Raw genomic sequence first — 25,531 nt, 5'->3', positions numbered from 1 at the left:
AAAATAAGATAATATAATGTTTTGAAACAGAAAAAGAAACATGATTTTGAATGAAAAAGAAAAGGCTAGAGAGAGAAAGCGACAATAATCAAGATCAAGAACATCATGCGGCGAAATCGACCATCGCCGGCGAAAGACACAATCGGACCATCTAAAACAGCCCCAAAAGAAGAACCCAGATACAGGGGCGTTCGAAAACGGCCATGGGGTCGTTACGCTGCTGAAATCAGAGACCCATGGAAGAAGGCCCGAGTGTGGCTAGGCACATTCGATTCTGCCATCGCCGCCGCTCGTGCCTATGATGCTGCCGCCATATCTTTCCGCGGCTCCAAGGCCAAGACTAACTTCCCCCCTCCAATCGCCCCGGATAATAACGATCTGGATCAGGATGATGATGATAATCAGTATGAGGATCAAGAAATTGAATATTTGAATTCGCAGCCGGCAACGAGCAGTCTCAGCAGCACCGTGGAATCGGCTAATAAGCCGCCTCCTGTGCGAATCCTCCGTGGGCTAAAGCCGTCCCAGCCGCCGGCCGTTCCCGATGATTGTCACAGCGATTGTGATTCTTCGTCTTCTGTCATTGACGAATGTAAAATGCAATCGTCGGTACTCGATCTGAACTGCCCACCTCCGATGGATGGATGATAGTAACAATGCTAGTAGTGGGTCTTGTCTTTGATTGAATCAGTTGTTATCTTTCTCAACTTTGTTCATTGTTCTTATGTTTTTTTTTTTTAAATTATGAGAAAAGAAAGTAACTACATTTTGCTTGATCTATTGATGATAAGATGGAATCACGATTATCCTTATGATTGATGATTGGTCTGAGGTTTTCTTAAACTGTTTTGGATTTCATGTTTCTTCTCAATCTTTTTTTTTCAATCTAATAAGCGGTTTCTGTTCTTGTTTTTATGGGCATATTGATGAACAAATTCATGGAGCCTATGTTTTTCTAGGGTATATGTCTTGTCTCAATTTTGAAATCATCCTACACTTATCAAACTTTTGTCATAATGAGATACAATATTACTAATTAAAAACAATATTTAACTAATTATATTAATTTTAAAATTAATGAGACAAGAATCAAAATAAGAAATAAGGAACAAATTCAATAGGAAAAGTATCAATTATACAAATAGTGAAATGAAGGCAAACTGAAATCCTATTTCACAGAACTTGAAAAACTTTGCTTGCATAGGCTGAAATTGAAGCCCGAAAGAATAACTGAATCTGAATACAATGATTTCCTCTATTTAAACGACGATTGAATTTCCTCGAGTGTTCGTCCCTTTGTTTCGGGAACCCAAAGGACCACAAATACTATAGTGAATGCTGCTACAACTCCATAGATGGTGAATGTACCTCCATTGCTCCAAGCAAGAAGCAAGTTTGCAGTCATGGTGATAGCCCAAGATGTCATCCAATTCAATAATGTTGCTATACTTCCAGCAAGTCCTTTAATGTTCACAGGAAGAATCTGAACCAAATTTCAAACATTTTAACAATTTGAACCTTGACAAATCTCTCCAATTGTTTTCAATCAAATTACCTCAGACATTATGATCCATGGAATTGCTCCAACTCCCAACGAAAAAGCGATCACGAAAGCCTGAGAACGCACATCCATACTTTTAGAAATATATTTTTCAATCTAAAACTATTCTATAAAAAGTTGCTGACTTACCACCAGTCCAACAAGCGAAAGTATGCCCATTCTATAGTGAAGCTCGGAATCAGGAGCTACAAAATCCTCTATATAAAAGGCAAAGGCCACCACGAAAAGACTAATCGTCATTATACACGAGGATATCTGCATTTAAAATCCAAATGACACTTGTCAGTCACTCGTGAAATAAAAAAAAAATGTAAGAAGTTGCAAGAGAAAACATACTATTAGAAGAAGCCTTCGACCTGCTCTGTCTACTAACCATGTTGTAACACCAGTGGCAATAACCTGAATAGCCCCGAGGCCAAATGTTGCTGCATTACTAGATGAAACTCCTGGCCCAAGTTCAAACAACACCAAAAAAAAAAATGGCTATGAATTCAATAATCATGCCCGGAAAAGTTTAAATCTTGGTAACAAACTAACCGGCGGATGCAAAGATGTTGCTGGAGTAGAATAGAACACCATTGATACCACTAAGTTGTTGCAGAACAAGCAATCCAATCCCAACCTGGACAGATATAGGAAAATTAACTTGCTTAGTTTTCCAACATTATTATACACAAATACCATGTTCCAAATCAATGAGTTAATTAATTACCATCAAAGGGTACCAATATCTTTTTCTCTTCAGCTCGTAAAACCGGATGGTTGCTCCTTTACTCGATGATGCCACTGATCGCTGCGAAATACAAACCGAATGATCAGATTTTATGTGTAATGTTGTAATCCAAAAGTATGGTATTTGAGTCTGATACCTTGATTTCATTCACTTCAGTAGTAATGTCTGTAGAAAAGCCTCTAAGAACTTGCAGTGAAGTTTCAAAATCTTCAGTCAACCCCATTTTAGCCTAGCCATTATAATTTCAGAAAGATTTTACAATAAAAACTCAACATAAGTTACAAGACAGGTTTAAGAAACATACCAACCAACGAGGGGATTCAGGTATGAAAAATAAACCAGGTATCAAAATGGTGCAAGGCAAAATTCCTGTGAAAGCCCGAATTTGAGGATATCTTACACAAACATAAAAAATGAGAGAAATCAGTTTAGATAATGAACAAGAACTGACCTACAACCGCGAGCACCCTCCAAGGAAGGAAGAGTCCCAGAAAATAAGCAAGCATAATTCCGATAGTAACAGCAAGCTATAAATTCACAGATAATGTTATTTCATTCTCCACCAAAGGCTGAGAAACAAGTAACAAGAAAGCAATAAGATATGAACCTGATTGACAGATCCAAGACTTCCTCTCATGTTTTGAGGTGCTATTTCAGCTATATATACTGGAACCTAGCCATTTCAAGAACCATCTTCATCAACATTCAAATCACAAATATCAAGGAAAATTCAAAATCCATTCATTTTACCGTATATGAAATTATGCCCACACCAAATCCTTCTAACAATCGTCCCATGTATAGAAAGGATGAATCCTACATAGAGAATAACTTGAAGATTCAGTCTGTCTGAATGGAATGGATGAATAGGATTACAGATTGTAGAAATCATAGAATACTACAACTACTACTCACTTTAGCAAAAGAGATGGCCAACCAGCCAATCACATTAGGAATTGCAGCGACCATCAAAGACTAAATAACAGAAGATCATGTCAAAGCAAAGAATGCAGAAGAAAACAAGAATTTGAGGTTCAGAAATGTTGGGACACACACATACCCCTTTACGGCCAATGTATTCTGCAATCTGCCCGCTGGCAATTGCTCCGACCATAGCTCCCACATTTGCTAACGACCCAAATACCGAGAACTGTCCATCCAACAACGATTTCAGTAAGGTTATAAAGATCTGAGAAACGAATCAGGAACCTAACCTCGGAGATGGAAAGATTTAGATCACGAATGATCTCAGCCTGCGTAGGAGAGGAAAAGCCACACTGCAAATGCCCATAGCTAACAATGAGGGTGCATAATAATTCATAACCAATAAAAACAAAAGGCAGAGTTGAATAGAAGGTAATTACAGTGAATCCAAACTGGATGGGACCGAGTGCAACGATGAGGACGCAAAAGAGAACAGAGACGGACCCATCGCGAAGCATCTGGGCAGAGGAATTCAACATGCTAGATTGTCTCGAGCTCATCTTGTACCAACTTCCCGTATGAAGAAGGGGCTTCCTGAGCCCATCTTCGGTAATTGCGTTATCATCTCTCGAACCCATTTACCCAATGATCTTCAGTTTGATTCCTCTATTGACGGCAACAAACGATGATTTAGGAAAATCAAAGAAGAGGAAAAAATGCAGAGTATTGAAATGTGAGAGTAACTCTATTATCACAAGGATAAAGATTGTGGTTGAATTGTTGATGATTGAAAAGAATCCGACAAATATTGCGGAGGATGTTAGAAAGATTGTGTGATTCGGACACAATGGCCCTCGACCCCACCCACGACAGCGATACAGACAGGGGAATGTAGTGTCAAGTTGTCGTAATCATCATATTTGTTCCGAATATAGAGCAAAAGACCAAAACTGTTTTCTCTCTCATGCGCGCCAATTATTTACCTCTCTTACATACTCAATTTTCCTCTACTTTCTTTCTAGGCCAATTGTTTTTCTATCACCCGATTGTTTTCCTAACTTTACGTGAATTTCTTAAATATTATGATTCATTTGTTTCAATATGTTATAAAGATCCATAAAAGTTGAAAGAATTTAATATAAATTGAACTTAAAAGACATTATTATCATGAGTAATAAACCATTTAATACCATGGTCAAGATTTTAACTATTAAAATTTTATCATTAAAAAATAATTTTCTAGTTTTAAGTAAATTTTACTATTGAAAAGGAACCTGATAATTCTGATTTATGTAAACTAAGATTTTAAATTTATCAATGAATTTATATTCATATATTAAAAATAATAATAATTACTTATATAAATAATTAATTCATATAATTAATTTTGTAATTATATTTTTTGTGTTATTAATTATAAATTAATTGTATATTTAATTATATATAAAATAATAATATAATATATAACTAATATTTATATAAAATCAACTTTTATTATTTTAAATAAATTCTTAATTTTACATGAACTTATAATTTTAAATGTTTTTATGATAATTAAGTTTGAAAACAGAGTGAGAAACTAGTTGTGCCGGCTAAGGGTGTCAAGAAAAGGTGTGTAAGTTCAACATAAACTGGTTGTTGTGTTATGCTTTCTTTTCTTATAAATTAAAGACCATTTTATTTTATTATATAGATGTTAGTTAAGATTTTATAATAGAAAATTTATTAATTATAATAATTTAAAATGACATTAGGAATATATTCAAAATTTATTAGCTAATTTATAAATAATATAAAATATCAATCAATTTTAAATATAGCTAATTAAGTTTAAAATAATAATAAATTGATAATCTCTTAAATATATATAATATTGACCAAAAATATATTATAATTCACGATTTAATAATAATTTGTATAATAAAAAGTATTCGAATTATTAAATTAATAATTAAAAATAAGGTTATATTAAAACAAACAAAAAAATCTAAAATTTAAATTCATTATTTACAGTTTTATTATTTGTGTTCGTTATATTTTGTGAGACTTATCTGATAAGTCAAATATTTTATACTAAATTTTAGAAATAATTGCTAAAGTTAGTTATGCTAGATTTGGAATAATCTTACTTATTACCATTGTTTGATACTTTTAAAAAAGGCATAAGGTTGAGATTTATATGTTTACATTTTTTTAGTAAGTATAAATTTATTTATAAAGATATTTTTTTTTATTTGTTATAGATTATCACTCAGAAAATGTCTTTTATGTCTTGTTATATTTAAAAACATAAAAAATAAAGTAATTAAAAAATATATAAAAGTTTTTTATTTCTAAAACAATTAGACACGACAGTAGAAAAACATTAAAGCACCACCGTTGTGCAGTGTGTCACGCTAAGTTAAGGTGAGAGTTTAGATTTCTTAAACTTTTCAGCATCTTTCACAACCTAAGTAACCCAGCAAATGCTTTCAATACAATTTCATATTTTAAGGGAAAAACTAAGAAAGTATTTTGAAAATTTATTATTAGATATATTTTTATCATTATAATAATATTTATATTTTAGTTTATTAGAAAATAACTATAAAATTACATTAGTTATTATTATATAATAAAATTATATGGAAAATAATTTTTAATATAATAATAATTTTTTATAAATTAAATAAAAATAAAATTTTGTATTACTACCTTATAAAAAACTAAATAATAAGTTAATAAAAATACAATAATAGTTTAATAATATATAATAACAATTAAGGAAATTAAATATTAACAACAACAATTTAACATATATAACAATAACAAAAAAAAATTGAATTAGTAAATAAAAAATATATATATTAAAAAATTTTCTTTAAATAAAATTATTTTAAATTTATTAATGTATGAATATAGCATTTTTTTAATTAAAAATATAAAATGTCATTTTATCATTATATTACCATTGAATTATTTCAGAATTTCTAGGTTTATCTTGTTTTAATTCAGAATAAAATAGTTTTACATTCATATTTTTATCATTATTAACACTTTATTTATTACTAATTTATTTTACTATATAACTAATTGTATCATTATTATATTTATTATATGCTAAATTTATAAAATAAAAAATAAAATAAAATTTTTACAAATAATATAAATTATTATTATTAATATTAAAAAAATTACAGTGCATCTAAATATTAGGCATAATTTATTTGTTAAAATACAACTTGAATATCAATTATACACATTTTTACAAATATATATATCAAAACAAATGTACTACATTTTGATACTGTTTTGTTTTGTAATAGAGTATTATTTTCATCACTTATTTATAATTATTTTTTATTAATTGTGTTTAACAAATAAAAATTCTTTAATTTAAAATAAAATAAGATTAAAATTTCCCAACATCACCGATCATATTTAAAATGTGATATGTATGAGTGTAGATCTAAATTTCAGTCTAAATAAACATTTGTATTTAAATTTACTTTATAAAAATATGTTTAACTAATTTATTTGTAGAACTACACTTCAAAAATAGGTACGATATTTTAAAAAATAAAAGTAAAATGTTTCGAAATAATTTGACAGAATTTCTTCACATAAAAAAAAACATTTTCCAAAGTTTTACAAATAAGAATATTGCATGAAAGTTTCATTAGTAGTATGATATAATAAGTGAAGGCAAAATAAAGGATCATAAAAGTTTAAACTCTATTAGGCTAACTATCACTTGAGCTGAAATCAAAATATCAAACTATCTAACAAAGAGAAAATGGGCAGACTGCTCTCACCAAAGCAAAACAATTTGGCACCCTTGATTTTCAGCACATTAGAGAGTGCCATTGTGTACAAGCATTGAAAGACAAATAAGAACAGTAATAAGAAACAACATTTATCAAAATGAGAACAACACTTGTTCTTGTGCAATATGTTTGGGAGGCAAACAGTGTTTTTTTCTCGCAACGTGCAAAATCATATAAGCTCATCTCCAACTACCACCAGGGTGATGGTTTCCTACTTGAGGAGGAGGAGGAGGGTTAGTGGCACCTCCCCCTCTGGCTGCTGCTGCAACATCATAGCCATTAGTCTTGTCCACATCATATGATAACCCTCCTCTTTGGCTTTGGGGATCATACTGTTGTTGTCCTCCTCTTTGGCTTTGGGGGTCATACTGTTGTTGTCCTCCTCTTTGGCTTTGGGGGTCATACTGTTGTTGTCCTCCTCTCTGAACATTATAAGGATGTCCCCTTTGTGCATCACCAAAAGAGGAACCTCTTTGTATGCCGCCATAGCCTCCTCCTGGTGGTATTATTGCTTGAGTTTCATAACCACCACCACTTGCTCTTTGTGCTTCAAGACTGCTTCCTCCTCCTCCTCTCTGACTATCATAATTAGGTGGTGCTTTTGTTGCATCATAACTTGCTCTGCTCGGATTGGGTCCAGACTGGGCCGTCATATGAGGTGTACCTAAAGCACCCGCACCCGCACCCACAGAAGCTGCACCACCAGAAGGAGCCACTTGTGCCTGTTATTCAAATATCAAGAGTTATAAGTGAAACATCTTCATACTAGCTGTTATTTTTCATAATTCACAAAAATGCAGATTAAAATCAACATTAAAGATCTGGATTCCCAGCTAAAAGCTCACAAAAAGTGATAGTCTTTACCCAAAAAAATATACATGTGATACCCGTCCATGTATATCTTGCGCCTTTGTGACACTAAGTAGGAAATATTGTAATTAATTTTTTTGAAAAAGATTACGTTTTCATTAAAAAGCATGCATCCAAACGTTTACAAAGGATGGGGATGGAAAAAACAAAGTAAGAAACAAAAACAAAATAGTAGATAATATTGTAATTAGTGTAATAAGAAGTTTAGTATAAATGGACTGTTTTGGTATACAACTTTTTGTCAACTTTAACAAATTATAATAAAATCTACATTTGGTATAAACCTATAACTGAAAACTGATTCGTGAAAAATTTTGGTTCACAATCCAATGTTTTAGTTTAATCACACTTCTCATTCTGAACAAAAAAATATACTTTCAGAGTTTTTATTTTTTTTTTTGGTGATTTTCTAATGTGATAGTGATCATAACGGACAACAAAATAATAGTTTCCAAATAGGCCAAGCGTATGAGTCAGATGTGACGGAATTATTTTATGAATCTATTTTCTCTCATTTAAAGGCTTAAACAATTCTTCTTATCTACATTTCTTTCCTACGAAATCTAAATCTCTAGGTTGGTGTGTTACAACTCAACCCAAACATATTAAACATGCTTAATTATAACAAGATATTCTTGTCCCATAATTCTTTTGATATCCATCAAATTCTAGTGCATTACAGTGCAAATACCTGTTTAGAAACTTTAACCAACTATTTAAACAAGAATCTGTTATGAGAGCATTTTAGGGTTAGGTTTTGTAACCCTTAATAAGTCGACGGATTGTTAACGAAGTCGTCATGTTCTGTAATTTCGTTTTTAATAAGCTGTGCAAACAGCAGGTTCTAGATTTGGAATAAGCTGGGTAACAGCAGATAACCGTTCTTGTAGCTGTGATTGGCAGAAACAGCTGGCAGAGGCACTTAGATTTTACTGCAGAGGGGTGAAATAATTCTGAAGGCAGGAGCCCTTAAATACCAGTTACACAGGAATTGAAGAGACTACTGATCATTTGAAAACTCTTCAGGTAATTCTGAATCTCTCTCTCTACTCATACTCTAATTCTCTTCTAATTCAGTCTCATCTTCCTATCGATTGCAGGTCTTGCAATCCTTCTCATTCTCTACTCACCTAAACCCTCATCTACTCTGCAGTTACTAAGGTACTGCCTAATCTAGACTACATATCGTAACAGTATAATTCTCACTATATCAGAATCCAGTTACACTCTTCAAAATAATTAATAAAAATGAGAAGCAATTGTTGTTAGACTTAATGTATAAGTGTCACAAACTTTTGTTGAATATTCTGTCACCAGAGAAAAGATAAATCAATATATGCTATTTAAAGACACAAAAAACAATTTATTCTTTCTTTTCATTGTTATGCTCATCTCATTGTATTTTTTTAAGCTACGTACCATATTGTGAAGTAAATCAACATCAATGAATAAAGAAAAACCTGATTTACATTATAGCCTTCTTCAAATGTTTTTTGTCCAACAGGGTGCTGCCCTGAAGCCTCATTCTCATTGTGCATTGCAGAGCTTCCATAAACTGCACCTGCGTCAAATTATCATACTTTAAGACATAAAATTCAAGCAAAGAGCTCTAGAAAATAAAGACACCCCCTCAGAAACTAAGGTGTCAATTATGCAGGTACCTTGTCTCCTATCAACACCAGCAATATTAGTTAATTCTGCTCGAAGCTTTTCTACCTCCATGGCCATGTTTAGATAGTTCTTTTCCATCACTTGTAGAGATTCTAGATGGTCGTTGTATAACTTCTTCTCATAGTCATACGTAGCCCTGCTCAAAACCTTAAATTATAAGCACATGTATTATGCAGACAAATCATATGAATGTATCTCTCTATTTTTTTAGACTATGGTTCTATCACAACATCCGACCACCATTACCCCCACTTCAATCAATGTGTTCTTAGTTTGAATCAAACCGGAGACCTCAACATCTTAGTTCAAGACTCCTACCACGAGCTACCTCTGGTGAGTTATATTCATATTTTAACTAATACGACTAGGAATATCCAAGGTTTCAACATAAGCCGGTTAACAACATAAGTAAGTACTTCATACCTCCAATGGTGATACTCTTGTCTGAGAGTTTCACGCTCTGAAATGAGAACAGAAACTTGTTGTAGATCAGCATGTTTTCTCTGAAGATCTTGATTTAGTTGCTCCGCTTTCAAAATAAGTTCCTGTCTTGCAACAACCAAGTTTTGGGCCTCTGTACGAGCCTTCTGTAACTCTAGCTTAATAGCTTCAGCACCTTGTAGTTCAGCTTCCATCTTTACTATTTTGTCTACAAGGTTCCTGGTCTGATGCTCTTTCTCAGACTTCATGACCCCTATGTCAGATTGCAATACCTGCAGTTCATGCTGCGCAGCTGCAAGTTCTTGTCTGAGAGTCCCGTGGGTCGCAGCAAACCTCTGGTTTTCTTTCACAAGTTTTTGCATTTCAACATGTTGGGCAGCAATTTTCTGCTCCATAGCCTCTGCAGGTGAGATGTCGTAAGGAAGGTAAACACCTGCAGGTCCACCAATTCCAGAAACAAAAGGTTCCTGATGAGACATGCCTGGAGGGGGGCGTCTGTGATAAGGAGGCCGACCATTGCTTCCCATTGAACTAAAATGAAAACACAATATGCATCGATTAAAAAAGGGAGTGAACCAAATTAGTTTCTTTTTAACATAATGCAGTTAGTCATAGAAAACAAAATCATTGTTGGGGGTTTCACTTAACAGTCCATTTTGAAGAATTCTAAAGTATCAAAACTAAAAATATGAAAAAGAAAATGCATCTTCTTCTTCTTCATTATCTCTTTTTGTTATAAGGATCCATTAGAACCCAACCCTGTTTGTTTGACGATATATTTACAAAGTCCTCAATCATCAGAGCATAACCACAACCCAGGTTTATCGAATCAGATCAATTACGAAAATTTTATCATTATTTAGAAAAAAATTGGCTAGATATCCAAAACCCTGACCTGATTTGAAGATGTAACACAAGGATGAAGCCCAGCAGAAGCAAGCTTAGAGAATAAATTAGTCCGCCGAAACTTAGAGAGAGATAATTCTTATTCTCAAGCCTTCAAGGAAAAAATGGGAATTAGGATGATCCCTAAAGGCTAAAACTACATGTGAACTTGTTTTAAGAGAAATTTATTTAAAATTAAATTAATGTTTTAAGTAATTCATTATTTCATCATTATTATTACTAACAAATCACAAATTTCAAAAATACCAAAATAATATTATTTGTGTAAACTAAACTACAATATAAACTTAGTTATTAAGATTACCGTTCTATCGAATTTAAAGCATTCACCCGAGTTAAGATGAAAGACCACAATTATTTATGGTGACTATTTTTATGATTTTGATTTTAAAATTTATAATAAGTGTTCGCAAACTAACTAGAATTATCGATTAAATATAGGCTATATATAACTTAAGTGATTTAGTTTGCTAAAACCGATACCCCATCTTACCAAGAGTGAATGCGGTTTAAATATTTTATTAAATTGATAAAATCTTATTTGATCACAATTTTATAATCTCATGTGACCTAAAATAACTAAACCGAATAGATAAATAAAAAACATTATTTTAAAATACTTAACATTTAATTGATAACATAATCTTAAATAATTATATTAATATGAAATATATTTATATAATATTTCAAACAAAAAATTAAGTAATAAATATAAATAAATTCAAAAATAAAATTTGATTTTTTATTTTATATAAAAAATGATAAATTTTATGAATATATTTTACACACGTAAAGAAAACTTTAACGTTCCAATGTATGAACATTTTTTAGCGCAGAAAAATAATTTTAATACTTATTATAAGTGTGAACTATTTTTTTTCGAGGATTATAATAATTTAGTTTTTCCTTAGTTATGATTTTTTTATCTTAATTTAGAAAAAAAAAATATTTTTCTCAATGTTTTAACATTATCATGACATTTGGTTTGTTTTATCAAATTTTAAAATTATAAATAAATTTTAAGTGATGGTTGATAAATGTGTTTTTTTGAAAGAAAATTTTATTTTTGAATTGGGTGAAAATGAGTTATTTGATATTAAATGATTAAAAATTATTTATATTTTATAATATATATAAGTAATATAAGAACAATGAAGTGATTGATGCTATTAACAAATGTCTAAAAAGTAGAAATGAATATGATGGGAATTCACATTTTCCAAACAAGACCTAAATAATTAATGGATAAAATTAGATAATATCATGTTTTTGAAACAGAAAAGAAAATAATGAGCACTCTCTTCCTCACCATGATTTTGGATGAAAAATATAAAAAAAATCCTTCTTCTAGAGAGAGATAATGATTTAACATTCCGATCAAGAATTTGCATCTCCGATCATCATGCGGCGAAATAGACCATCGCCGGCGAAAGTTACAATCGGACCATCTAAAATAGCCCCAATCGAAGAACCCAGATACAGGGGGGTTCGAAAACGGCCATGGGGCCGTTACGCTGCAGAAATCAGAGACCCATGGAAGAAGGCCCAAGTATGGTTAGGAACATTCGATTCTGCCATCGCTGCCGCTCGCGCCTACGATGCCGCCGCTATATCTTTCCGTGGCTCCAAGGCCAAGACTAACTTCCTCCCCCCTCCAATCTCCCCGAATAATAACGATCTGGATCAAGATGACGATGATGATAATCAGTATGAGGATCAAGAAACTGGATATTTGAATTCGCAGCCGGCGACGAGCAGTCTCAGCAGCACCGTGGAATCGTCTAGTAAGCTCTCCCGGAGACCGTCGAATCCGATTCCTGTGCGAATCGGGCGGGGGGTAAAGACGTCCCAGCCGCCGGGGGTTCCCGATGATTGCCACAGCGATTGCGATTCTTCGTCTTCTGTGATTGACGAATGTAAAATGCGATCGTCGGTACTAGATCTGAACCAGCCGCCGCCGATGGATGATAATAACAATGCTAGTGGGTCTTGTCTTTAATTCTCAGCTTTGTTGACTGTTCTTATTATCCTTTTTGTTTTTGCTATATAATTATGAGAAAAGAAAGAAAGTAAAGCTGTAATTAGGGTTATCCTTGTTAGCATTTTGATCGGAGTTATGCGGCGGTCGGTCGGTCTGAGCTTTGCTTTGCTTAAACTGTGTTTGGGTTCTTATGAAGTTGTTGAATAACGTTGTAAAGCACTTATTAGAGTCTGAAATCTGAATCCATCCAATAATACTACTGTTGCTGATTTCATTTCATGTTTCTTCTCACTTTGCAATAAGAGCCTGACTCTACTCTGTTCTTGTTTTCATGTGTATATATCTTGGTGAAGAAGAATTTAGGGAGGATTCTTATTCTATGAATTGAAGAAACCCTAGAGCCTACTTGGTTTGGAAACTTTTTTTTTTCTTTCTAGCTTTTAAGCCTATTTTTAAAAGACCATTTCAAGCTCTAGTTTGGTTTGTTTTGTCTTGAAGAGATGGGTTCGATCACAATTTTAGTAATACAATAATTTATCCTAAATAAGTATTTTCAGGATTTTTACATTTCATAGTAGTATGTCACAATTGTCGATTTTATCTTCAACCTCATATAACCAATTTTATTATGTTCAACCTTCCCAACTGATTGAGTGTGCTCAAAGTCGCGAAAGGTAGAACGAATTGGAATTCGACCATCTAGAATTGAAAATGAAATATTCTGTCGCGAAAACTCTTGGGAATCGAAATAAACAAGTGAAAAACAATGAAGGGAAAATTCTCTGTATTGATCTGATAAAAAAAATTGTTTAGCTCTAAAAAATTAACTTATAAATATAATAGTTTTTCCTTTTTATAAAAAATAAAAACAAAATTATTATTATTCTTCACATTTCTGATGGGTTTTAATAAAATTGTATATCATATTGTTGGGACCCCATATTGTTTGGTTGATTCAATTCAATTTTGAAGTTGATTTGGTCAATTTAGATTGTTTTGTTTAAGTCCTTTTTGTTTTTACTAGTACAAGTTTAATAGTTTTCTTTAGGTCAAATTAAGAGTCTATTTATTTTGACTAATAATATTTGAGATTTACTTCAAATAAAATAAAATAAAATTATTGAATCTTCAAATTAAATATACTTTTAACTGTTTTAAAATTTAATTATAAATAAGTTGAATTTAATAATTTGTAGGTTTAAATAGCAAACTTATAATAATAAATCTCAATCTCCCTCCCTCCTGGTTCGTCTGTCTGCATCTTTTCAATGAAAAACCCTTGTTCGAATTTCCTGTATTTGTCTTGAATTGCCCATATCTTTTTAACCTACTCGTTAATTCGTAAACACCCGGAAGAGTTCTAACGTTGTTTGAGTTAAATCCCTCGACTTTATTGCTGATTTTATCGAGAGGAATTTCCTGAAGTGGGTTGGTGTTCACTCTTGCTGAGGAGCATGCAGCGTCTTCATCGGCTGAGGAACAGAGGTTCGTCCATGGCTGATCTTCTTTCCGTGCCTCAGATGCGGAAGAAAACTTTGAGTGCATGGATTGCCGTTCAAGACACCTATTTCTCCGCTAAGGTATGAACTTCTCAGCCTGCGTTTTCTATGAAGGAAGTATTTAGTTAGAAATTACTTTTTGTTTGTTGAAATTGATATCTTTTTATGTACAACCCTGTTATCAAATTGGTTTTTTGGTTTTTTGGAGTTTCAATTGATTTTGGATAAGTTTTGCAGGACATTTTCGAGGCACACAAGGTTGTATTCACTGTATCAACTTCTATTGCATCAGTGGCTACAGCATGGGTTGGTATGTCTTGAATTTTACATTAATGTGATCTTTGTTTGAGTCTTCTTATCTTGAACAAACCAAGTTTCAGATTCTTAAATCATTTGAAGAAGGTCATATTGGCTTGAAATTTGGGCTGTATTTTCTTTGCTAAGTTTCATTGTATTCATGAACTTCAGTAATGGTGCAGGCTACACTATGCGCCACTATCATGAATCAAAAGTTGAGGAAAGACTGGACTCCATTGAAAAAGCTGTGAGTAATACTAGTTGTTGTTTACAATTACAGGTGCCTGTTCATGTGTATTCATTTAGAGATATGTTGATTTTTTTGGCAGATGAAAAACAAGTATGACATTGAACATGGTGAGTTTAAGAAGCTGATTGCCCCGGCCAATTCTAGCACTGCTTCATATGTTGCCACTGCAGGAACCAGTTTGATTATCGGGTATATCTTGTTTGTTACATTTGCCTTAAAGTAAATTAGTGATTCAATTGACTTGTTTTTTTTCTTGGTAAATGAAACTATGTCAATGTTATGGTTTAGGTTCAAAGTATTGATTGGTTTGATTAGTCCATTGTTGTTATGAAATTAGGTATGGTTTGGGTTGGAGGGGAGGAAAATGGTACGCTAATAGGCAGGCGAGGAAAGAACAGATGAAAGTGTTGGGACAGATGAAACCGAAGAAGTGGCAGCTTAATAATTTCTTTCCACGGACGCCTATTTTGAGACCTAAATCATCGCTAGCCAGAAAGATGGATGGAAACACTAAATCTTCAGATGCTTCTCCTCCTCCTGCTGCTGCTGCTGCTGCACAACAATAGAAACTGTCACCCAATTTTTTTGACCAATATTTTACATACTACAGTATTGTTGTTGCAGGCTCAATATTGCTCTTTTTTTGAATAATCATGTTGATATTCATACCTAAATCCATTTTCTGTATACAGGAAAGTCAAATATTTCATTTTAATTAAAAGTTTGTATTATAGAGTTGTCTTGAATAAAAGACTACTACTAGTTAGTTCAGTTCATGGGTTTCATCATTTTCAAAAATAAGTAGAGATGAATATTGAATAGGATTAATCATAATACAAATAAGTTTGTAAAATGAAATAAAATATTATAAATTTTATAATGTATATTATAATATTAACTATTGATTTATTAAGATTTTAAGATATTTATGTTTATGGAAATGAGTTTACATAACTTGTAAGTCAATATATTGGTAATATGAGAATGATTTGATACAACTTAAAAGTATTATTCAATTTAAAAAGAAAAACAAAAACAAAACAGAAATACTAAGAATACGGTTGATTCTCAAAATGTGACGTGGCAAGATGACGTGTCTATTCCCAATTGGTGTATAACGCGTACCCCCTTCCACCGGAGATCGGAAGTTTTTGTTTCCCTGCAATCATCAGAGTTTTCTTCTCCGACTACTCGATTCTTCACCGGCAATTGGAACTCTTCTTAATTTGTGTTTGTTTGTTTGTTTGTATAAGAAAGAGAGATGTGCAAATCGTGGGTCTTATTGACATTACTTTCTTTGTCAACATTTGAGCTCTGTTTACATGCAGATGCACTGTATGGACCATCTTCACCTGTTCTTCAGCTAACCGCCTCAAACTTCAAATCAAAGGTACAACGATCATATTCACTCGTTCTGTATCAATCCAACCAATAAACTTCCAACTACTCGAAATTCCGATCCTAAAAATTAGTTTGATCACATTGACATTCGTTATGTATAATGCATTCATGCCTCTCTTTTGATCTTCTACTCTCCCTAAGGGTTGCATTCTTGTTGAATGAAGTAGATTAGAGAATAGTTTCTCTCTGTCGAATTGACTAGTTCTTGTATGTGTGTTGTCAGGTTCTAAATTCAGATGGAATTGTTCTGGTTGAATTTTTTGCTCCATGGTGTGGTCACTGCCAATCTTTGACACCAAAATGGGAAAAGGCTGCTAAGGTCTTGAAAGGGGTTGCCACTATTGCAGCAGTTGATACTGATGCTCATCAAAGTCTTGCTCAGGTCCCTATTCATCTCTTATAGATTATTGTCATTTTATATGCTGCTCTGATAAATTATCCTTTTAACTTGGGGTAGGAATATGGAATTAAAGGATTTCCAACAATAAAGGTTTTTGTTCCTGGGAAACCTCCGGTAGATTACCAAGGAGACAGGGAAGCAAAACCCATTGCAGAATTTGCATTAAAACAGGTTGGAATTGTTTCTCTTGACAACATTTGTATGTATAAAATAGCCTTTTTCTCTTATGAACATAGAGAGACAGCATTTATAGTGTATAATTAATTGCTAATGACTATGTACTCTAATATAGGTAAAGACACTTGTAAAGGAACGTTTGGACGGAAAAGCTTCAGGAGAATCAAAAAAAAAATCAGAGAAAAAAAAATCAGAGCCTAGTGCATCAGTGGAATTGAATTCTCGCAACTTTGATGAACTGGTGCTTAAAAGTAAAGAACTCTGGATTGTGGAGTTCTTTGCTCCCTGGTAAGTGCATGCAATAGTAGAGCATTGCTGATATGCTAAAAACTAAACTAAAGATAGATAAATTATTATTAAAGAATGTGACGATGCTTTTGAAGGTGTGGTCACTGCAAGAGCCTTGCACCTGAGTGGAAGAAGGCTGCTAAGAACTTGAAAGGAAAGGTGAAGCTGGGTCATGTGGACTGTGATGCAGAGAAGGTAATACTTTGATTTTGATATCCAATTGCAGACATATTCTCATTTAACTAACTAACTAACTAAATAAGGTGGTTTTTACCAGTCACTGATGAGCAGGTTCAATGTGCAAGGATTCCCATCAATCTTATTGTTTGGTGCCGACAAGGGTAGTCCATCACTTTATGAAGGAGCAAGAACTGCCTTAGCAATTGAAGGATTTGCTCTAATGCAACTGGAAGCAAATAGTGGTCCTGTTGAAGTCATAGAATTGACTGGCCCTGTAAGCCTTCCTTTCCCCCTTACATAAGAACTTTTGTCTTTGAAGTGAAATTAAATATCATGAGCCTATTCGGAGACTAATATGTTTTCCACTGTCACAATCACGATTTCATTGGAAAATTGTCAAAAGTTAAAATTCATTTGGTATAAGATTTTTTCTAGAGTTTATTTTTTGGATCTTAATCTAATATTAAAGTGTTTTTTTGTTACTTCATTTGGTAGATCTTGATTATTTTCTAAACCATTGTAGTTTTTGACAAATGCAGATTTTTCTGAATCATGATGAATTTTTTTCATAACAAAATATCTGTGGTGTATGATACTATAGCCTAGTTTTTTGTTTTGTTTTTTAGGATGTGATGGATGAGAAATGTGGTTCAGCAACCATTTGTTTTATATCGTTCCTTCCTGACATTCTGGACTCTAAAGCTGAAGGAAGGAACAAGTACATTAAAATGTTGTTGTCCGCAGCTGAGAAGTTTAAGAAGAATTCATACAGGTAATAACAGCAGCATCTTCCTTCCATTCACGGTTTCTGGTTTTCCTTTATTACCTGATCGAAACACACACTATAAATGTCAATTGCAGTTTTGTGTGGGCAGCATCAGGTAAGCAACAGGATCTTGAGAAGAATGTGGGAGTGGGTGGATACGGTTACCCAGCAATGGTGGCTGCCAATGTGAAGAAAGGAGTATATGCCTCACTTCGCAGTGCATTTGAACGCGATCACATAATGTTAGTTTTTTTCTACATATTTTTTAATTCAAATTTGGACTCTTTCTCTTCAGAAACATGTTGAATAGTTTTGGTGGTTGTTTCAGAGAGTTTGTAAAAGAAGCTGAGAAAGGCGGTAAAGGAAATCTCCCCCTTGGTAGCTCCATTGTTATTGTGAAGACTGAAGCTTGGGATGGTAAAGATGGAAATATTGTGAATGGAGATGAATTCTCCCTTGAAGAACTTATGGGGGAAGACGAAAGAGAAAAGACAACCACCAAGGATGAGTTATGAAAGATTTACTATATATAATTGTTGAGAATCACTTTTACTTTTATTTCCTTCTCTTCTCAAAGTACAATTATTTACCAAATTTTTTTTCCATGTAAGTTAGTATCCATTTTTCCTTAATAAAGATTTTCCTTTGTCAAAAATCTTAACAACTCCTACCCTACTCATGAAGCAGGAACATTGATAAAAAAAAAAATATTTCAACTCACTCGGATAATGCAATAGTGACGTTAGTTGGTTTGACACGGTGATAGGTATCTACAACTTAACTAGTCTGATCAACCGAACTCCAAAATTCGACCAATTCACTTAAATTCAAACATTTGACTTGAAGGTCAAAATGAGAGTACTAATTACCATAATAACATCACAACATTGATAAATGGTACGAGCATTTGAGATTTTGAACCAATTTTTTTATTGGCTATCTAGATAAAACGGAAACGATAACAGCTTGAATGGACATTTAGGTGAACAAACCAAACCGTTAGAGTAGGAAAAGTGGTGAAAAGAAGTGCATTAGCTGAGTTTAATAGAATTTTTTCTAACTTCAAAAGGTGTTACTCCTCAACAACAAAAATGGTAAATTAGGGGGGCAATAAAATATTGTACAAAAGCCTTTCGTAAAACAATGGAACTTGACAAATTTTCTATCTGTGGTGTTGCTATTCATGAGTAAAAAAAACCGAGATTTTTTGTGCGATATAGTAAGACTGATTGGATGTACAGGGAAATTATTTGTGCAAAAACATATCTCTATAAGCTGCTATTTTGTATTCTCCATAAACATTCTTTCCTCAAAGGTGAATCAGCAAATATAGCTCTGATGAACTCTTCCACCTCTGCTAATGTAAAACCACAAAGGACTAATTCTGTACTTTCCCAAGCTGAAGTAATGGACTTTAAGGGCATGTCCAACAAATCTGAAAATAATTGAGAGACAACAATATAAGAAGAGATTCGGCAAGAAGTGAGAAAATGTTTCAGGCTTACCTGCTAGTTTCTGAATTTTCTTAAGAGAAGGTATTTTAGCATCAATTGAAGGTGTATGTGTACGCCCTTCTTGTAACTTCCTTCTTTCATCGATAGAATCCAGGGACACCAACAAAGAAGATAGGTTCTCCATCATTAGCTGAATCAGTCTTTGAAGCTGAAAAATAAAACATTAAAAATGACCAAGATTAAAAACTTAGATTTCCATCTAACATCATTATGGATATAATTTACCTGCAATGTTTCCTCAGCAGCAATGTCATCTAATAGCAGTATGTCCTTTACTATCCTAGAGAAAACTGCCTCCAAAACTAGACACATACTCCTCTTGTAAGTCAAAGGTAGCATAAGAGAACCCCAGATCATGCATAACTTCTCTAAAGTAAAAACAACCTGATAAAAACCAGCGAAATGTTAAGTCCATGAAAACACACAAAAAAAAATAAAGGCAAGTTTTACCCGTTCTATGCTAAATGTTGCAGATTCATATTGCTTCGCTTGATGAGTATTCTGGAAGCCATCTGCACCATCGATGGCCTAAAATCACAATATGCAAAAAAGAATACACGTTAAGAAAAATTAGCTTTGAGCAAGGAAGATTTTGATCAAATATCTGATAAAATACCTCATTCAAGTTATCAATGACAACATGAATTTGCCTTTTTAATATCTTTTCTGCCATTAGCTGGAATCTTGGAGCCAAATCAACAAACACAGCAATTTCCTTAATGGAGCTTGGGAAATCTGGACGGTACTGAAATAATGATGTTCAAGAATATAAGCTAAATAAACATGAGACCCCAAAGATGCACAAGAAAGAGGATTAATTTGTAATTTCAGGGGTTAAATCCTCATTTTATCCACTTAAGGGTCTGATTATGTTCATCGTTTCTGTCTTTTCAAGTTCACCTATATCCAAAGGCTTGACATAAATAGATGCCTGGAACCTAAGGCCTATTTGATGAAGGGTTAACCCAAATAACCCTTTTCCCTTCATCAATGCCATCATCATTTAAATCTTCATTCAAAATACCAAATATATGACCCTTACTTTATTTTCATAACATTTTAAATATTATATACAAATGATATTTTAGTCACTTTAATTTTAACCTGAATAATCTACTTTTTCATCAAACATGATTTTTTTTCCAAATAACCCGACATCAAACAAGCTCAGAGAATCTGTCATAGTCAATAAGCTAATCAAATTTGCAGATCATACCTCAAATGCAAGGCCAAGAACCTCTTGGCAGAGATAGATACAATCATTGTGAATGAGTACAGCGACCTGGTTGATTCCATCAAGCTGCCTTTCTAGCTTCACAAGCCCAAAGATGAGATTACCATCACATATAACAGACAAACCAAAAATATGGTTACTTTTAAAAACTTCCTCGAATTTCATAACTTTCAGACCAGAGACAGAATCAAATATAACTTTTAGGGAAAAAAATTTGTTCACTATTCAAGTAGGCCAGCAAAAGTAATCAGATTCTCTTGAAATGGTCACACTCTAACCTTGATAGGGATAACAATTTCGTAAAGGAGCACAGCATCTCTAGCAGCATGATAGAATTCCAAAGCAACCCTTTCGGATAATAAGCAAGCATCCTGCAGATATTACCATCACAAATGTTATGTGTTGATGATAGGATAATGATGACCCAAGTGTCTTTAGAAGAAGTATAATTCAAATTCAGTTTAAGACAGTGCTTGATAACACAGTTTATCACTTAATCTAAATGAATAAGAACTTATTTGAATAAAGGTTATTTGAAAATTGCTATGTAAAATCACTTAGTTAATTAAATTCAACTGAAAATATGCTATAAAACTAGCTTAACTCGGTATGCTACGGTTCACGTAACTCGGTAATACGATAAAAGCATCCAAAGGACAACTCTAATCCCTAGAAATTAATCAAATTACATCACTAAAAAGGTAAAATAGTTTTATTGACTTCCTCAATATTAGTTCCATATCAAGTACTTAAATATTATATATTTTCATTTAGTTTATTCAGCATTTATTTTGCAGGTACTCAACTCATTCGATACTTAAAATTCAGGATTCAATATCACTTAATTTTAAGTTTTATCAAAACGTTACCCTAGCTCTATGCGTTAGCAAGAATAAAGCTTCTTTCTGTCCCTATAATGCACCTTGAGAGTGTCATGCACCAGCTCCATCAACTGACAAGCTGCTTTGGAAACCACACAAGTCTCAGATGAAAAGAGCAAATCAACACTGTGGGAGCTGTTTGCAGATTCTGCATCCTTTGAATCAGCAACTTTTCTTGTCTGTTCCTGAAAAAGATTTGTTTTTTTGAGAAAATGACCCAACAAATCAATTGCGAAAATACAATTTCTTCTGTTTGTGACTTACTTGAGGAAGTGTAAAGTCAGATTGCAAAAGCAAGTTTCTAGCTTTGGAAAGGATTTCAACCTTCTTCCTTGATGCAAAGTGCATTTCAACATTGTCAGTGAAATTGCTCAATCTTTCATCACTGTTCTCAGTTGCAGAAATGAAATTCATTTCCTTTAAGCTTTTCTCGAAGTCAGATGTATATTTGACAACTCGTTGAAAATCAGCAATTTTGGATGTACTGTCAGGTACAACCTGAAATGAGAATGCTGAATTAACAACTTATATTCACCAACGGTGTTCCTCATTGTGAGAAACAATAAAATATATACAGATCCAATATAACATACACCACAAACCTTTGACAGTAAGTTCGAAATGATCAAATCTGACATTCTTGGCCATGTCAACCTTCCGAAACACCTCATCCAATGTCCATTTTCAAAGAACAGTGATCTATGGAAAAATTTGATAACTTGAATCATTGCTGAATAGGTTGTATCAGCATCTAGATTTTCCACCTGGAAGACATAAGGAAAAGTATAAATACCAAGACTAAGATATTCTAAATGCACACCCTTTTACATAGTTCCACTAAATTTTCAAGAAAGTGACGTCACATGAGAAATAGGCAGTGTGTGTTCAGCCTGTTCATGTGCTGTAAATGAGTAGCAAGTGTTTCTCCAGAGGAGATGGGAACATTCTGAATACCATTTGATTGAATAGTTGACCTATCCCCTTGTAGTTATTGGGAAAATTTAAGTACTCTTTGTGGATTCAGGTAACAACTATCAGATCCTTTTTCCTTTTGGAAGATACAGGAGCGCAACAATCAACCTATTTATATTGGAAGACCCAATTGGAATAAAGCATAAGAATGTAAATAAGTAATTTCTATGGTAAAACAAAAATCGTGATTATGACACTGACTGATCATTGCACTTCATGCCGACGCAAGTAGAGCTTCTGAACCAATATCAGAAAAAAAAATGGAAGCATATCCCCCCATAAGACAAATATGTTGAAACCTTCAAGATTTGATTCAGTTGCAATTTCAAGGACACGTGTGACACTTAAACACCTAAGAGATTTGCACAAGTTGTGTTGTGGATAAGATGTTATCAGTTACCTACATAACTTTCTGATATGATATCAGTATAATTTATATATTACAGCGTCTTATTCAAAACATAAGATTCTGTCAGCACAACAGTACAACTTGGGAAGTTTAATACAAATCATGAGAAAATAGATCTGAAATTAATATTGAGCAAGTTTGATTACCTTAACATCAGAAGATGAAACAACACTCAGAATTGCCTCAGAGACACCTCCTGTGTCATGACTTGTCTCCTCCAACAGGGGGCACACAATTTTCACTGTTGGAGTAATAACGTTTTTAATAACCATGTCTGTTACTTTAGATAGCCCATAATTCAGAATTCCCAACACCTACACAGAATGCAATTTACCATAAATAAGACCTATGTCCTTCAAAGTGAAAATGAATCGGTATTAAGTATCTATTCTAACTTAGTTCGCATAGGAATAATATGAAGACGGTGCATATGACACTTACATCCATTGCCTGCAATACTGTCTGAAGGTCAATCTTATGGACTTCATTGATATCCAAAGTATAAATAACTCGTAGACAATTACTTTCCTGCTCAAACCTCACTGCTTTCTCCATGAACCTCAGAAGCAGATCCTGAATCTACAAACCAGACCAAGTTCGCTCATAAATACTAAAAAAACCTTGCTATAAAATGCTATGTCAAGGAATTTACATGAAGGAATACAACCCAAAGCTAATTAAAAAAAGGTCCTTTTTCTTTTCAAGTGTCCATCCATTTAAGTTTCACATTCCTTTACAAACTATGCAAGTTTAAGATTATGGAGTGAATTATAAACTAGTACACATTTCCCACTGATTGGTGTTCCTTCAACTGTATATGCAATCTCTTATGGTGTGTAAGTAAACCAACACTGTACACCTTAATTCAGTTCCATCATAAACACATTGTCAAATTTAGCATTTACAATTGACCTTACCTCCTCGAAGCATTCCATCCACTCCTTTCTTAACAAACCATACACTGCTGGTTCTTTCTCGTTGGGAATCACCTCATCTACTCCATTCTGGAAACGTAATACTGCCTTCAAGTCCCTAATAGTCTCCGCAGCCTTAACTAACTCTCCATCCCTAAGTTCCTCCTTAAAACGCATAAACTGTTCATTTAATTCCACAACTGTTCTCACGAAATGCAACAATTCCCTCTTCTCCATCGCCTCCTTCCTCTTCCTTCCGATCTCGTCGATCGTTTCTCGGATGTCGACATCGATCGGCCGCTCAGAAACCTGTCGGGTGAGAGATGAAACTTGTTCGAAGAGCTCATCGGATCTGGAAACAGCGTCGGAGCATTGGGTGAATAGAGAAGCGAAGTCTTGGTGATGAGAAAGAATGTAGTGGTGAACCTTGGACTTGATTTCGAGAGAGTGGACTTGCAGTCGATCGATGAGGAGACGGAGATCAGGAGCAGAGAGAGGAGATGAATCGTCTAGTTCACGAGAGGCGAGGAGATCTCGGACGTCAATTGATTTGAAGAGAACGTCCATGGATGATGATGATGATGATGATGAATCAAACTATAACTTTTTTCACTATCCTCGTTCTTATTACCTTGGAATTCCCTTTCTTTCTATAAAGATTGAGGCTTTGAAGAAACTGCAATAGAATCTGCCTTCGCCGGCGGATGGTTAAAAGTGAACCGCCGGAATGGCCATTGGCGACTGTGTGCAGGCTAAAATCATGTAGAGGGAGAGACGGACTCCGGTCCGGAGATTGAATAGTGATTTGGGCCTTGACAACTCACCAAATTTTGGGCCCATATTCTCCATAGTCCAGACCAATAATAAGATTTATATACTTTGCAGCATTTTTTTTTTTTTTAATTTTAAGTTATTAACCATTTAATTGCAACCAATAATTAATATGAAGAATACATATTTATTTACTAACTCGTTCAAACTGTCAAATTTATTTATGTACGGTGATAGTTGCCATTTGTAAATTATTTGTTTTAATAAGATTAATAATTTTAGTTTATATATATTATTTATAGTTATTAAAATTACCGCATAATTTCAAATTAAATATTTTTAAATAATAATTTTATTTTAATTTTTTTAATAAGACTATAAATTTTAATTTTATATAAATATTTTTAAAATTTTATTTTATAATAAAATAATTAAATTAAAATATAATATATATTAAAAATAAGAATTTTTAATAGAATATAATCTTGTCTAGTGGTTTAGCAATGTGCGCTTTCGTTAATACTTAAATATATATACTTAGCATCCAAATACATGTGTAAAGAATTAACACCTTTATTATATTTTCATTCTTTATAATATTACACTATAATATATAAACTCTTATCTTAAAAGTTAAGTCTTTTTAACCATTAAACTATAATAAATGTTTGAAAAAATATAAGTA

General features: G+C 33.2%; 6 protein-coding genes across 9 annotated transcripts; 3 read left to right on the top strand and 3 right to left on the bottom strand.

The window, feature by feature from the left end:
* The first annotated feature begins 46 nt into the window (after window positions 1–46).
* Window positions 47–13,179, top strand: LOC124938550 (ethylene-responsive transcription factor 3-like). The gene is made up of 2 exons (XM_047479016.1): window positions 47–396; window positions 12,606–13,179. The coding sequence occupies exons 1-2, from the start codon at window positions 106–108 to the stop codon at window positions 12,909–12,911; spliced, it is 597 nt and encodes a 198-aa protein (XP_047334972.1). The 5' UTR covers window positions 47–105; the 3' UTR covers window positions 12,912–13,179.
* On the bottom strand, window positions 1,085–4,009 carry LOC124938547 (sugar transporter ERD6-like 6). Its single transcript, XM_047479010.1, has 15 exons — window positions 3,659–4,009; window positions 3,509–3,571; window positions 3,355–3,444; window positions 3,210–3,269; window positions 3,045–3,110; window positions 2,902–2,967; window positions 2,746–2,821; window positions 2,599–2,663; window positions 2,431–2,523; window positions 2,274–2,354; window positions 2,099–2,183; window positions 1,898–2,007; window positions 1,691–1,816; window positions 1,556–1,615; window positions 1,085–1,483 (listed from the first exon to the last, which is right to left on the bottom strand). The coding sequence occupies exons 1-15, from the start codon at window positions 3,854–3,856 to the stop codon at window positions 1,256–1,258; spliced, it is 1,467 nt and encodes a 488-aa protein (XP_047334966.1). The 5' UTR covers window positions 3,857–4,009; the 3' UTR covers window positions 1,085–1,255.
* Window positions 6,915–11,036, bottom strand: LOC124938548 (protein FLX-like 2). Of its 4 annotated transcripts, none has more exons than XM_047479011.1 (5): window positions 10,902–11,036; window positions 9,989–10,537; window positions 9,556–9,701; window positions 9,355–9,455; window positions 6,915–7,746 (listed from the first exon to the last, which is right to left on the bottom strand). In XM_047479011.1, exons 2-5 carry the CDS (start codon window positions 10,531–10,533, stop codon window positions 7,204–7,206), a joined length of 1,335 nt encoding a protein of 444 aa, XP_047334967.1. In that variant the 5' UTR covers window positions 10,534–10,537; window positions 10,902–11,036; the 3' UTR covers window positions 6,915–7,203. The 4 variants fall into 4 exon arrangements, with proteins under 4 accessions (XP_047334967.1, XP_047334969.1, XP_047334968.1 ...); XM_047479013.1 differs by having other exon boundaries at window positions 9,364–9,455; XM_047479012.1 differs by having other exon boundaries at window positions 9,355–9,449.
* A 956-nt stretch (window positions 13,180–14,135) lies between the features above and the next one.
* Window positions 14,136–15,710, top strand: LOC124938549. Its single transcript, XM_047479015.1, has 5 exons — window positions 14,136–14,473; window positions 14,630–14,702; window positions 14,872–14,936; window positions 15,019–15,128; window positions 15,277–15,710. Exons 1-5 carry the CDS (start codon window positions 14,348–14,350, stop codon window positions 15,503–15,505), a joined length of 603 nt encoding a protein of 200 aa, XP_047334971.1. The 5' UTR covers window positions 14,136–14,347; the 3' UTR covers window positions 15,506–15,710.
* Window positions 15,711–16,165: 455 nt separating this feature from the next.
* On the top strand, window positions 16,166–18,759 carry LOC124938551 (protein disulfide-isomerase like 2-2-like). Its single transcript, XM_047479017.1, has 9 exons — window positions 16,166–16,329; window positions 16,564–16,722; window positions 16,798–16,911; window positions 17,033–17,205; window positions 17,301–17,400; window positions 17,483–17,659; window positions 18,012–18,157; window positions 18,247–18,393; window positions 18,480–18,759. Exons 1-9 carry the CDS (start codon window positions 16,201–16,203, stop codon window positions 18,664–18,666), a joined length of 1,332 nt encoding a protein of 443 aa, XP_047334973.1. The 5' UTR covers window positions 16,166–16,200; the 3' UTR covers window positions 18,667–18,759.
* Window positions 18,760–19,269: 510 nt separating this feature from the next.
* On the bottom strand, window positions 19,270–24,829 carry LOC124938530 (centromere/kinetochore protein zw10 homolog). The gene is made up of 13 exons (XM_047478983.1): window positions 24,079–24,829; window positions 23,603–23,740; window positions 23,308–23,475; window positions 22,383–22,544; window positions 22,045–22,278; window positions 21,822–21,965; window positions 21,178–21,270; window positions 20,882–20,977; window positions 20,282–20,410; window positions 20,116–20,193; window positions 19,891–20,049; window positions 19,657–19,813; window positions 19,270–19,586 (listed from the first exon to the last, which is right to left on the bottom strand). The coding sequence occupies exons 1-13, from the start codon at window positions 24,640–24,642 to the stop codon at window positions 19,420–19,422; spliced, it is 2,289 nt and encodes a 762-aa protein (XP_047334939.1). The 5' UTR covers window positions 24,643–24,829; the 3' UTR covers window positions 19,270–19,419.
* Window positions 24,830–25,531: the final 702 nt, after the last annotated feature.

The sequence above is a fragment of the Impatiens glandulifera genome, chromosome 5, assembly GCF_907164915.1.
Source record: "Impatiens glandulifera chromosome 5, dImpGla2.1, whole genome shotgun sequence".
NCBI lineage: Eukaryota > Viridiplantae > Streptophyta > Magnoliopsida > Ericales > Balsaminaceae > Impatiens > Impatiens glandulifera.
This window is presented reverse-complemented; position numbering and strand designations above follow the sequence as displayed.

What these genes read in the sequence shown, in the direction of transcription:
- LOC124938550 (XM_047479016.1), top strand. Translation starts at nt 106, where the DNA reads ATGCGGCGAAATCGACCATCGCCGGCGAAAGACACAATCGGACCATCT. An exon ending in ATCTGGATCAGGATGATGAT is followed by an intron (nt 397 to 12,605) that starts GATAATCAGTAT and finishes GATCAAGATGAC; the next exon opens with GATGATGATAATCAGTATGA.
- LOC124938547 (XM_047479010.1), bottom strand. Translation starts at nt 3,856, where the DNA reads ATGGGTTCGAGAGATGATAACGCAATTACCGAAGATGGGCTCAGGAAG. An exon ending in CTGAAGTGAATGAAATCAAG is followed by an intron (nt 2,355 to 2,430) that starts GTATCAGACTCA and finishes TGTATTTCGCAG; the next exon opens with CGATCAGTGGCATCATCGAG. An exon ending in CATGGATCATAATGTCTGAG is followed by an intron (nt 1,484 to 1,555) that starts GTAATTTGATTG and finishes AATTTGGTTCAG; the next exon opens with ATTCTTCCTGTGAACATTAA.
- LOC124938548 (XM_047479011.1), bottom strand. Translation starts at nt 10,533, where the DNA reads ATGGGAAGCAATGGTCGGCCTCCTTATCACAGACGCCCCCCTCCAGGC. An exon ending in CAAGAGTATCACCATTGGAG is followed by an intron (nt 9,702 to 9,988) that starts GTATGAAGTACT and finishes GGTTTTGAGCAG; the next exon opens with GGCTACGTATGACTATGAGA. An exon ending in TGGTGTTGATAGGAGACAAG is followed by an intron (nt 9,456 to 9,555) that starts GTACCTGCATAA and finishes AATTTGACGCAG; the next exon opens with GTGCAGTTTATGGAAGCTCT.
- LOC124938549 (XM_047479015.1), top strand. Translation starts at nt 14,348, where the DNA reads ATGCAGCGTCTTCATCGGCTGAGGAACAGAGGTTCGTCCATGGCTGAT. An exon ending in TGGACTCCATTGAAAAAGCT is followed by an intron (nt 14,937 to 15,018) that starts GTGAGTAATACT and finishes TTTTTTTGGCAG; the next exon opens with ATGAAAAACAAGTATGACAT. An exon ending in GGAACCAGTTTGATTATCGG is followed by an intron (nt 15,129 to 15,276) that starts GTATATCTTGTT and finishes TTATGAAATTAG; the next exon opens with GTATGGTTTGGGTTGGAGGG.
- LOC124938551 (XM_047479017.1), top strand. Translation starts at nt 16,201, where the DNA reads ATGTGCAAATCGTGGGTCTTATTGACATTACTTTCTTTGTCAACATTT. An exon ending in GTGGAGTTCTTTGCTCCCTG is followed by an intron (nt 17,206 to 17,300) that starts GTAAGTGCATGC and finishes ATGCTTTTGAAG; the next exon opens with GTGTGGTCACTGCAAGAGCC. An exon ending in TCATAGAATTGACTGGCCCT is followed by an intron (nt 17,660 to 18,011) that starts GTAAGCCTTCCT and finishes TTTGTTTTTTAG; the next exon opens with GATGTGATGGATGAGAAATG.
- LOC124938530 (XM_047478983.1), bottom strand. Translation starts at nt 24,642, where the DNA reads ATGGACGTTCTCTTCAAATCAATTGACGTCCGAGATCTCCTCGCCTCT. An exon ending in CAGTATTGCAGGCAATGGAT is followed by an intron (nt 23,476 to 23,602) that starts GTAAGTGTCATA and finishes CATTCTGTGTAG; the next exon opens with GTGTTGGGAATTCTGAATTA. An exon ending in TGGTGCATGACACTCTCAAG is followed by an intron (nt 21,271 to 21,821) that starts GTGCATTATAGG and finishes TAATATCTGCAG; the next exon opens with GATGCTTGCTTATTATCCGA.